The following is a 12345-nucleotide window of genomic DNA, read 5'->3' on the forward strand; positions in this document are numbered from 1 at the left end:
TATATCGTATAGCATAGCACTGTCAATGTTATTATTTCGTTGTCATATTATTTTATTATTCAGGGTGTTTGGGCTCGCCCGTAGGTAAGCGGTTAAGAGCGATGGGACTTGTTTCAGAGGTCCCAGGTTCGATAACCACTTCGAGCAACCTGTTGTCAGGCAACATTGACAACGATTTTCACTTGGAAATATAGATAGCAATATGTTTCCAAGTGAAAATAGCCCTCACCCGGCATTGTTGCACCATACTTGCCCTATTACAGAGATTGTAATAAAAATTTGTCATACAGAGTTGTGACAACTGTTTGGGTTGCCATCTGTAATAAAACAAATGTAGTTTGTATGATCTTAATCACAACAGCTCATAGAACCCATAAGTTCTGATCGCTGTTAAAATAAAAAAATTAAAAAAAATCAGGGTGATCAATGATACCATTCAATTGTTACACAAGGTAAAAGAAGGGGAACTGGAAATGTAGACATGAGACAAAAATAAAAATTATTCAAATATAACTACGCATTTTTATTGTTTTTTATCAAACCATTTATAATTAATTCGGCTGTATGTTCAGCTACTCCAGCTATATTTTCAGCAACGCATGTATATTTCCCAGCATGACTTTCTGACGCACTATCGATGTTAAGTATATGGGTTCGTTTGCCCATGCTACCCAAAGTTATACCCATATCGTCGTCAATAGGATATCCATTTAATAACCATGTTACATTCATAGGTAAGTCGCCACTCATTGTGACACAATTGACAGTAATAGCATCGCCGAAATTTAAGGTCTCATGACCAAAATCGAAGGCGGCTATTTTTGGTCGAACTGAAAAACGCGATATTAGATATATTATTGACTTTGTTAGGAATTGGGCAGCATCAGGATTGGCAGTTGGGAGTATAATTTATCTACATATGAATAAAAAACGACTAACACTCTATTTTCTATCATTAAAATTAACAAACCATTTACTACTAAAGTAGCAGTATGCTCTGCAACGCCGGCATTATTCTGTGCCTTGCACGTATAATTCCCGGCATGATTTTCTGAAGCACTGTCAATACTCAAAACATGTGTCCGTTTACCTAAACTTGCTATCGTTAAGCCTAAATCTTCATCAATAGGATAACCATTCAATAACCAAGTGATATTCATTGGCAAATCTCCACTCATGATAACACAATTCACGGATACAGGATCACCAAAGTTTAAACTCTCATCTCCAAAATCGAAAGCGGCTATTTTAGGACGCACTATAACATTTAAGTAGAAATACCTTTGAGTAAAAATTTAATTTAATATGTGAGTCATTTTTAATAATCAGAGAAATTAATCCAATTCTTGGGCGGATAAGATTGCAAATTATAGTAACATCTAAATACGATTTTCGGTGTCTAAGGATATTGGAATAATTGGTGTGAATGAGAAAATAAAATCTAATGAAATTAAATACAAGTGATAACAGTCTACTGAAGAAGTAAACAAACCATTAACAATCAATATCGAAGTATGCTGAGCTACGCCTGCATAATTTTGTGCAAAGCAAGTATAATTCCCAGCATGATTTTCCGAAGCGCTATCGATATTCAAAATGTGTGTTCGTTTTCCCATACTTCCATATGTGATTCCCAAATCTGATTCTATAGGATATCCATTTAACAACCACGTAACATTTATTGGCAAATCGCCCCCCAGAATAATACAAGTAACAGACGTTGGTTCGCCGAAATTTAGCGGTTCGTCCCCAAAAAGGAATGGAGCTATTTTTGGTGGAGCTAGGAAAGCAGGTAAATATAATTAGCAAAAATGAAACTGAACTTATAACCTTATACTGCTAATTTATTAAACTCAAAACAGTCTCCAAAACAAACCATTAATAACTAACAAAGTGGTATGCTGGGCTGTTCCAGCATCATTTTCAGCTTTGCAAGTATAGTTTCCAGCATGAATATCAGAAGCACTTTCTATATTGAGAATATGAGTGCGTTTACCCATACTACCCAATGAAATACCCATATCAGACTCAATAGGATACCCATTTAATAACCAAGTTACATTGATAGGTAAATCGCCGCTCATCACAAAACAGTTCACCGAGACAGGATCGCCGTAATTTAAAGTTTCTTCGCCAAAATCAAACGCAGCTATCTTTGGAGGCACTAATTTGAAAATTATCTTATTATATTTTGGAAATATGGATGCTTATTGGAGAGATTGTTAAATAATTAAAATATTTCTTAATACCTAATATCCGATTGCATAACTATTTATAACAAACCATTAACTATTAAATTGTGTCGGCCGTTTTACACAACATTGTGTAGATTAAGACTAAATCATTCTTACGCTCCGTTCTGCCTAAGCAGAATTGGGATCGATATCGATCCTAGTTGCTACTGCTTGGGCGAAGCGACTAGGGCGGATGCAGAGCACATCATCATGGAGTGTAAACGTTGGGAAAAGGGCAGACAAAAACTATGGGAGGAAATAATTAAACAAAAAATCTCCCTTCCAATTAATTTTATAACAGTGATGACAGATACAAGATTATATGGAGCTCTTTATATTTACATCAAATGTAATAATATAAAATTATAAATGCAATATACATAAAACAATGATATATATGTAAGAGATAGCGTAGATATTATGTAATTTAGTATATGGCTAATGTACCAGTTTATAAAGCCAATAAAATAATAAAAAAAAAAAAAAAAACTATTAAATTAGATGATTGTATAGCTACTCCTGCTAAATTTTCTGCAACACAGCTGTAGTTTCCAGCGTGATCTGCATTCACACTATCAATATTTAAAAAGTGCGTGTGTTTTCCTACTTTGCTTAGACTTATACCATCATCGGAATGAATTGGTTTACCATTCAATGACCAAGTTACATTTATGGGCATATCACCTCCTGATAGTACGCAATTTACAGTAGTTGGTTCACCATAATTAAGAGGTTCATCACCAAAACTAAATGGAGATATTTTTGGTGGCACTATAAATTCAAAGGATATCGTCAATATCTATTGAAGAATTAAGGTTAGATCATTATTCAGAATCTAGAAAGTAACAACATTTATGTTACGATTGCTTCGTAAAAAGTAATTGTCACGCATCCAAAATAAATTTAATAGGAGAGGATAGATTGTTTATGGTAGTGGGAACCTAGAATAAGATAATATAAAATAATGGTTAATTTTTATATCGACAAACCATTAACTGCTAAATTAGCTGTTTGCGCTGCTGTTCCGGCTTTGTTAGAAGCTACACAACTATAATTTCCAGAATGTTCAGCATTAACACTATCAATATTGAGAATGTGCGTATGCTTTCCCACTTTACTAAGACTAATATCATCATCCGGATAAATACGCTGATCATTTAATAACCAAGTCACATTTATGGGCATATCACCTCCTGTGAGTACGCAAGTTACCGTAGTTGGCTCGCCATAATACAATGGTTCTTCTCCAAAACTAAATGGTGCAATTTTTGGTGGAACTAAAAATTTAGTATTGATGATAAATTTCTGTTATAATATAGATAATAAAAAATTGTATATCTAGAAAACACAATTATTTGCTACAATTTAAAATATAATACGTAGTTATTCCGATAAATATTTAACAAACAGTATTGCTGAACTCCTACTGAAATTTAACCGTAACCGTGTATGAGTATCTACTTTTAGGAAAGGATTTTTACGGAATTCATTTTAGGGCAGGTAAAAATTAGTACATTAAATTGATGATTAAATCCAAGTCTAAACTCAACAAACCGTTTACTACTAAAGTTGCTGTTTGCGTGGCTGATCCTGCTGCATTAGTTGCTACGCAACTGTAATTTCCAGCATTTTCAGCACTAACACTATCTATATTCAATATATATGTATGTTTTCCAACTTTGCTAACACTAATATCATCATCGTAATGAATTGCTTGATCATTTAGTAACCATGTTACATTGATTGGCATATCACCACTTAATATCAAGCAGTTGACAGTAATGGGTTCGCCGTAATTTAAAGCTTCTTCACCAAAACTGAACGCAGCTATTTTTGGCGGCACTAAAATTATTAAATGCAATAAAATTAGATAACTTAAATCAATATTGATATTGGGTCTTCAAAGGATAGAATTAAGGAATGATGGCAAAATTAAGAAAATCGATTAACAATAATAATGCTCCACTCGTTGAAACAAACCATTAACAAGCAAGCGTGATGTATAAGTAGCTTGCCCGGCATTATTTGTGGCTTGGCATTCATAATCTCCTATGTGTTCTTCAGAAACGGCATCAATAGTTAAAACACTTATTTTTTTGCCAATATTAGAAGTCGAAATATCCGTAAGAGTTGAAGAAAAATCTTTTCCGTTCAAAGTCCAGCTTATACTTACTGGTAAATCTCCCATTGAAACTAAACATTGCACCGAGGCTGTTTCTCCATAACTCAATGGATCTTCGCCGAATTCGAATGGACTAATTTTTGGGGGTACTAATAGAGGAAATAATTTAATAATTCATCACATCATAAAATTTACAACGCTTATTATGGAAAGGTATTTCGAAATAGGAGTTGGAACTCAAAATAAATAGTTAAATTAAAATAAGATAAAAAAATACATCAAATTAAATATTAACCATTGACTTTCAACTCTGCACTATATTTCACAATTCCAGCGCTATTGCTGGCTTCGCAAGTATAAGACCCTCTATGTCTGCCCTGGACAGATTCGATGCTTAACGTACTTATTCTTTGGCTAGTTCTACTAATGAGCAACCCATCATTACTGGATATTCGTTCACCATTAAAATACCATTGAATGTCAATTGGTAAATCTCCCTTATTTACAGTACATGTAGCAGACACCATATCAAAAATATTAATCTTATCTTCGCCAAAGTCAAAATGCACTATTTGAGGTGTCACTAGTAAAAAAGTAGAACAAAACTGTTAAATTTATGGTAGTTATGCATCTAACTGAATGTATCTGCAAGATACATCTTACTGGTAAATCTCCCATTGAAACTAAACATTGTTCCGACACTGTTGGGAGTACTGATAGAGGAAATAATTTAATAATTCATTAGTGCATAAAATTTACCTATAAAAACGCTATTTATGGAAAGGTAGTTTATTTCAAAATAGGACTTGAAACTTAAAATAATTATTTGAATTTAAAAAAAATTGAGAAAATAACAAAATACAATTATTAACCATTAACTTGCAACTCTGCACTATATTTTGCCATTCCAGCCATGTTGCTGGCTTCGCAAGTATAAGACCCTCTATGTCTGCCCTGGACAGATTCAATACTTAATGTACTTATTCTTTGGCTAGTTCTACTAATTAGCAAACCATCATTACTGGTTATTCGTTCGCCATTAGAATACCATTGAATATCAATTGGTAAATCTCCTTTATTCACAGTACACATAGCAGACACCATGTCAAAAATGTTAATCTTATCCTCGCCAAAATCGAAATGCACTATTTGAGGTGTCACTAATAAAAAACAAGAAAGAGAATGTTACGTTTATGGTAGTCAGGTAGCTAACTAAATGTATCTGCAAGATTATAAAATAAGAAACAGTTTGGCTTTTGGAGTGATACGTCTATAGTCGATGGGACGAAGGCTATATATTTTGGAAATAAAATTAAATTACTTTAGAGAAATATAATCAACAATTTCTAATTCAGTTCACCGTTAACAGACAGTTCAGCAGAATGTCTATAAGTTCCAGCGTCATTGGTCGCAAGACAAGTATAGTTGCCTCTATGTTCGTCCTGAACACTTTCGATACTCAAAGTAGTTATTCTATGACCAGTTCTACTAATTGATAATCCTTCATTTGAAACTAGTTTTTCCCCATTAAAAATCCATTGTAAGTCAATTGGCAAATCACCTTTATTTGCGGTACAGCTAACCGATACCATATCGAATATATTGATAATTTCTTCGCCAAAGTTGAATGCCATTATTTGTGGAGCAACTAATAATTGTAATTTGGAAAATGAGAACTGCAAATATGGGCAATACTTGAACTATCTCTAAAATGTATAAATATTAAATTCATTAGGCATACAAAATTCTTATGTACAGGGAGGAATATACTCCATAGGGTAAAATTAAAAAAATATAAATTACCGATAAGAACCTATGATTTGACCACAAATTAACTTTAGTTATCAAAAGGGTTTATAAATTCATATCAAAGGCGCAAATCTAAAATGAGAGATGCTATTTTCATAAAATATGTAAATATTTTTAGCTTTGTGATACTTTTAAGTATAAAGGGGGTATTCTAGTGTAGAAATTCAAAAAAAACATTTTTTTTTATTTGATATTTCCAAAGTTTAACTATCTAAGAATATGGGTACGAGAAGGTTTTTGAAAATTTGAATTATTCTCGGAGATATAGGCATTTTACTGACTCGGTCTCCATATTGGTTTGGCTTCACGCAAAACTTTAAATGCTTTTTTCTCAGAACAGACTTTTTCAGTACTGTTGATACGATTTCTCGAGTTTTAATCCACCGATTCACTTGAAATGTTCAGAGAGTCTTGTTTATAGACCTATCTATAGCTCGAACTAGGATTATCCCCAAATTGCAATTTTTACTATTTTTAAAAAAATTGAGAAACTCAAAAAAACAGTAAAAAAAACACTTCGACAAACAGTCGCCAATTTGTAAAAAAAATTGTTTTAATCATCGCTAGTTCGGGCGATTGCGACATCATTGTAGGTTAATAATCTTTTTATTTTTTGCATTTTCGATGGCTAGGAGGGCTGAAATCATGTCAAGACTGAGGTGCCAATTTTTTGAGACCACCCACTTCATCATCTGCCAGTTTTTAAATTTTTCAACTTTTTTATTTTTTAATTTTTGTTTTGTATTTTAATAATATTAATAAACAAGTAGTAAAAAAGGGATAGTAAAAACATGCATTGCTTTCTTTTAAGATACTTCAAAAATGACCTAAAATTCATCGCTCTACACTAGAATACCTCCTTAAATAATGATAATCATATCATCCAATGAATACTAATAATTAGTACCCCCTAAATTTTAAATGATGAATTGATTCGTTCTAAAATAGTCTTTATGTTTTATCTGTTCTTCATATTCTTTATTTAATATAAATATCAAATAAATAAAAATTTGACAGAATGTTATTAAAAAAGTAATAATAAAGTAGCGTATTTTTTATATTACTTTGGTACATCATTTATCCACTTCATAGCACCTCTAAATATTTGTTGTTGATGAGGATATATAAAAAGATATTACAGGTGGAAAATAAAATAATATAAATATAAAAGAAAATTTGTGTCAAACGTAATATCTACAATAATCAACTAAATCGAAATTAATTTAATATTTATATCTCCGAACCATTTACTATCAAATCTGCACTATGTTTAGCAACCCCTGCACTATTAGAAGCGATGCAAGTATATTTTCCATTATGTCTTCCCAAAACAGATTCAATACTGAGAGTACTGATTCTCTGACTTGTTCTGCTAATTAAAACTCCATCATTTGTAGTAATTAATTCTCCGTTAAAAAGCCACCGAAGTTCTATTGGTAAATCTCCCTTATTTGCGGTACACGTGGTCAAAATCATATCAAGAATGTTAATTTTTTCATCGCCAAAGTCGAATGGCATTATTTGCGGGGGCACTGAATGATAAAAGATAATGAAAATTAATAAAACCTTATTTGAATTATTTATTTATAAAGTGTCAATTGTTCTAAAGCTGAAATTTTCGATACGTTGGTACAAGCATTTTGTAGTATTACTTGCTTGCCTTCTTGCTTTATATTTAAGAAAAAATAGTAAATTCGCATATGAACTATGGTTGATGTCTTTTAAAGTTGTAATAAACAGAGTGAACAACTGACAAATAAAAATAAGTAATGCCACGATGAAATACTTTCATAAACATTTTTAAAGCAAATTAAATAAATCAATAAAAGATTTCCTGTCGAAATCGACTGCCTATCTTAAAAAGCTAAAAGGCTCTCTGAAATCGATTTTTGGCAAATCTTATAAAGAAAAATTGTAAGAAAACATGATCCTGAATACAACGTCAGAATGTTAATATTCGCTTTAAAATAAATTTATCTAGATGAAAATAATTATGAGAACAGAAAATAATATTCTACAGTAAACCGATAGATTTTTTATGGGTTATCTATCAATTGTAATAATGTCTAAATCGTGAAGATTAGAACGCCTCAAAAATTTATTAACTATGAGGTTCTCCCTGCTATAAAAAATTATATTATAAAATTTGGAAGGATTGAAATCAAATATGAATATATAGAAACGATATTCATTATAAAAAATCTAACCATTAACAGATAATTCTGCTTGAAATTTGGCGGTTCCAACTGGATTGGTCGCCACACACGAATAATTTCCCCTATGCCTGCCTCTGACTGATTCTATACTCAATGAACTATTTTGACAAAAGTATATTAGAATTCAGGTAAGAAACTTATTCTTGCTATATTTATTGTAGATACACAGAAATTGCATTATGATCATTAGGAAAAGACACACGAGAAATGTGACTGATGCCCAAATAGCTCTATTATTACTATTTCATCTATTATTACAGCAAACTATCTAGCTTTATTAAAAAATAGTATATAGACTATATTAAACTCCCGAACAGTATCTTTTCATAGATTTCGAGTCTTTCATTTTCAAATGCTGACAAAATGAGTTAATTAAGGTTAGGGTATAAATTATGTAAAATGTGATATGAAGGATTGTTACATAATGATATCATGATAAAATAATAGTTCCTTGCATACAAGGGAACTCAGTGTTACAATAACGCCACATAACTTTGCCAATAAATTTATAATACGCCATCATAATGCTGTTTAATAATTTTGACTCTTATCCGGTCCAAAAGTTCCCTAGCATGCTACAACAGCACACAGAAAATAATTTTTTCCCAAATATTTACTCAAATACGACTTTTCTGTGTACTACAATCTTTGACAAATATTGTTTCAAAAACCCATTACCTAAGTCTTTGATTCATCCGGCCTATAAGAATCCCATCATTTGAGGATATTTTCTCATCATTAAATAACCATTGTATCTCTATGGGCAAGTCGCCTTTATGAACCGTGCACGTGGCCGAAACCATGTCAAATATGTTTGTGACATCAGAACCAAAATCAAACGGTACAATTTGTGGGGCTACTATAAAAATCAGAATGATTAAATAGTATATGCCGTCAAGGTAAAAGATATTTTAATATCAATTAATAGATTCGGAATAATTTTCACTAGTTAATATTTTCTGAAGTTCTATATAGTATAGAAAGCCAATCAAAATTTTAAATAGCAGTTCAAACTGCTTCTGCTTTAGAACTCTGTAGAATGTTCATGTACATTGACTTGTATATCTATCAAAAACTACAAATAAACACAAGCAGTCTTGGTCAATAATGACTTACCTCCATTACATTTATCAGCTGCTACCTAAATACATCATCTATTTATATTAAAAATAAAATACATAAAAACAATCGAATCGCCTGAAAAAATCCTGTGAAAAAAATGATATCAGAGTTGCCACAAAAAATAGGTAATGCATGTTGAAATGCATTCAGTACCAATCTAATTTCTTGCAACTCCTAAATATAGTCAGCAAGACTTAATAAAATACTCTATTTTTATATTAACTATTATTATTATATCAACTCCGAAAAGTGATCAAAGTGCCAACGAAATAAAACAAATCTAAAGTGAATCTGATAAAACTATATCCAATGACAATTTGATAATGACTATATCAAATATATTGTAAAACTTATTCGACAAGATAAATCTTATTCAATGTAAATTTTGTTAGAGTATTTTTTTAAGTGTCCACAAAAATATGTTCGATTTTATACAGCAGAGATGATATAACAAAAATGATTCTAAATATTTTCTTTAATTCCTACTTACTAATTAATGTCGTCGCTCATAAATTTTTATAATAAAAAAATATAGATATAAAATATTTAGAATAAATTAAGTCAAATTTACAAATTACTTAAAAATTCTTGCATGGTTTTTGAACTGTACGCACTTTAAATAGAAAAAGTTAATGTACGAGCATTCATACTTTGGATAGAAAAGAAGTTAGATTTATATTACTAATAGTATGATTTTAAAAAAAATATTTTAATATTGTGTATATAATTGTTTCTTTCATATTTTGTTTTAAAAATTTGCTGTATATCACCGAATTTAATCAAAATATTTGGACTTTGAACTTACCCATAACTTGAACATCCAAAGTTCCTCGGGCTGTGTATCCTTGAGCATTCCTTGCAACACATGTGTAGACTGCCTGATCGGAATTCCTTTCCACATTTTCGATTATTAATGTTCCATTGGCAAATACCTTTTGTTTTCTGTTAATAGGAAGCTGTCTTCCATCTAAAAACAAAAAAGTTTTACTGAATAATCCACTTTTAGGTGCACTTTTTTTAAAAAAAATAATCTCATTGGAACTAGGTAAGTACCAGTACTTTATATTTCATAAAAACCCCCATGTTATATACAACTAAAATCAGTCGGAAAATTAAATAACTCTATAAAAATTAAATAATTCATTTCAGCTTATAAATTACATTTGTATAGTCTAATTGACCCAAAGCAAATAGTTTTTTTCTTCAATTTAAATATCGATAAAACAGTAAAAACGTTACAATTGCACATTGCCTAGATTTTTCAATTAACTGATATTCTAACCTTAAATTTTCTTGAAACAAGAGAAGACTTACATCACTTTACGAATATAGCTAATGAAATACATCAACATTCTCTATGCAGGAAATATAATATTTTAACTAGCACAGATTATGTTTCGATACTATATTTTAAGATGTTAATTTGAATCTATTTTCTAGTCGTTTAGACTAGAAAATAAATTCTATGTAGGTTTGAAGATAATGATGTTGTCCCAGTTAATAAGTAGTTAAATCAATATTCGCTACTTTTCAGAACATGGATAATAAAATTTGAATAGTGTTTGAAATTATTCGTTGAAATTTTGTCAATATTATGAACTTTAATTTTACCTCTAATTGGTAATTACTCTTATCAATAGAAAATTTAACTCCGCTACTAAACTCTATTTGACAGCAATTCGTCTCACTGGTTAAAAATACATTCACTTTATGGATGATATTTCATATTTCGATTTCATATATCATACCTCTTTCCCAAAAAACTGATTCAATAGGATATCCAGCCACTGGGCAAGTCACTTGCAGAATTTCTCCGGCAACAATAGCTTTCTTCTCCATGTCGTGAACATAAGGTGCACCATAAACATTGATTTTGGCCGCATGAGATGCTGATCCAACCTGTTTTTTATTAAATATTAATTATTCCATATTGCATTTTCATAATCCATTAGAAAGTGAGCATTAAGAATATATACCTTGCTTGTAGCCACACATTTGTAAAGACCTCCATCATTTGTATGAATTGAAGTAATATTTAAGAAAGATACAACATCGCCATTAACGGTAACATATTGTCCGATCTGATATCTGTAAAACCATGTGCATTTAATTCGCAACACTTTTTACATTTGTTATTAATTAAATATTTTGTTAACATTTTTTTTCTAATTTTACCTATCATTGTTTACAATTCGTTTATCATGCAATTCCCATGTAATATCAGGTGTAGGGTTACCAGTCGCAGCACACTTAAGGAATACTGATGGACCAGGTTGCATAGTTTCTTCGGAAAAGAATGTCTTATCTGAGGTGGTTCGACTGTAGGAAGATAAATTATTTATAGTACCAATATTTTCATGATTTCATAAACAGTATTGCAATAACACTTACATCTTCCTCCAAGTTTAAGCTCAGCACTGCCTTGCGCACTTTCTTGTTCGTTACGAATGAAACATTGGTACATGCCTTTATCTTCTTTTTTAACCGAATCGATTCTTGAAAATAAAAATAATAAATTTAATGCAAAATCATAAACTATTGATTTTATTTATTATGGACTTTTCATATTATAAATGCTAACAAAAAATTTCGTGAAAATATATGTCAAAAATTAGATAGAAACAGAATATTTATAGAATTATATTTAGCTATAAATAATAAAGCAGTGAGATTCTTAATGCCATAGTCATTAGTTTTGTTTATTTTATTAAACAGATTATTTTTAAATAATAAATTTTGCTAATTAAATTATCAACCATAAACAGATTTTTTGAATTGATACTGGATTTATTGAGATTACATTAACCAGTAAAATTAATATTAATTATTAATAATAAAATAA

At 30.6% G+C, this 12345-nt stretch overlaps 1 protein-coding gene across 1 annotated transcript in view; it reads right to left on the reverse strand.

Moving 5' to 3' along the window:
* Window positions 1–12345, reverse strand: part of LOC113373543 (Down syndrome cell adhesion molecule-like protein Dscam2) — a 273188-nt gene that overhangs the window by 64401 nt on the left and 196442 nt on the right. The window contains exon 8 of the mRNA XM_026613836.1: window positions 11895–11998. Coding sequence (XP_026469621.1) covers window positions 11895–11998 — 104 coding nt within the window. The remainder of the gene's footprint in view (window positions 1–11894; window positions 11999–12345) is intronic.

The sequence above is a fragment of the Ctenocephalides felis genome, unplaced genomic scaffold, assembly GCF_003426905.1.
Source record: "Ctenocephalides felis isolate EL2017-DRISC unplaced genomic scaffold, ASM342690v1 CF-g0.4_SCAFFOLD_00845, whole genome shotgun sequence".
NCBI lineage: Eukaryota > Metazoa > Arthropoda > Insecta > Siphonaptera > Pulicidae > Ctenocephalides > Ctenocephalides felis.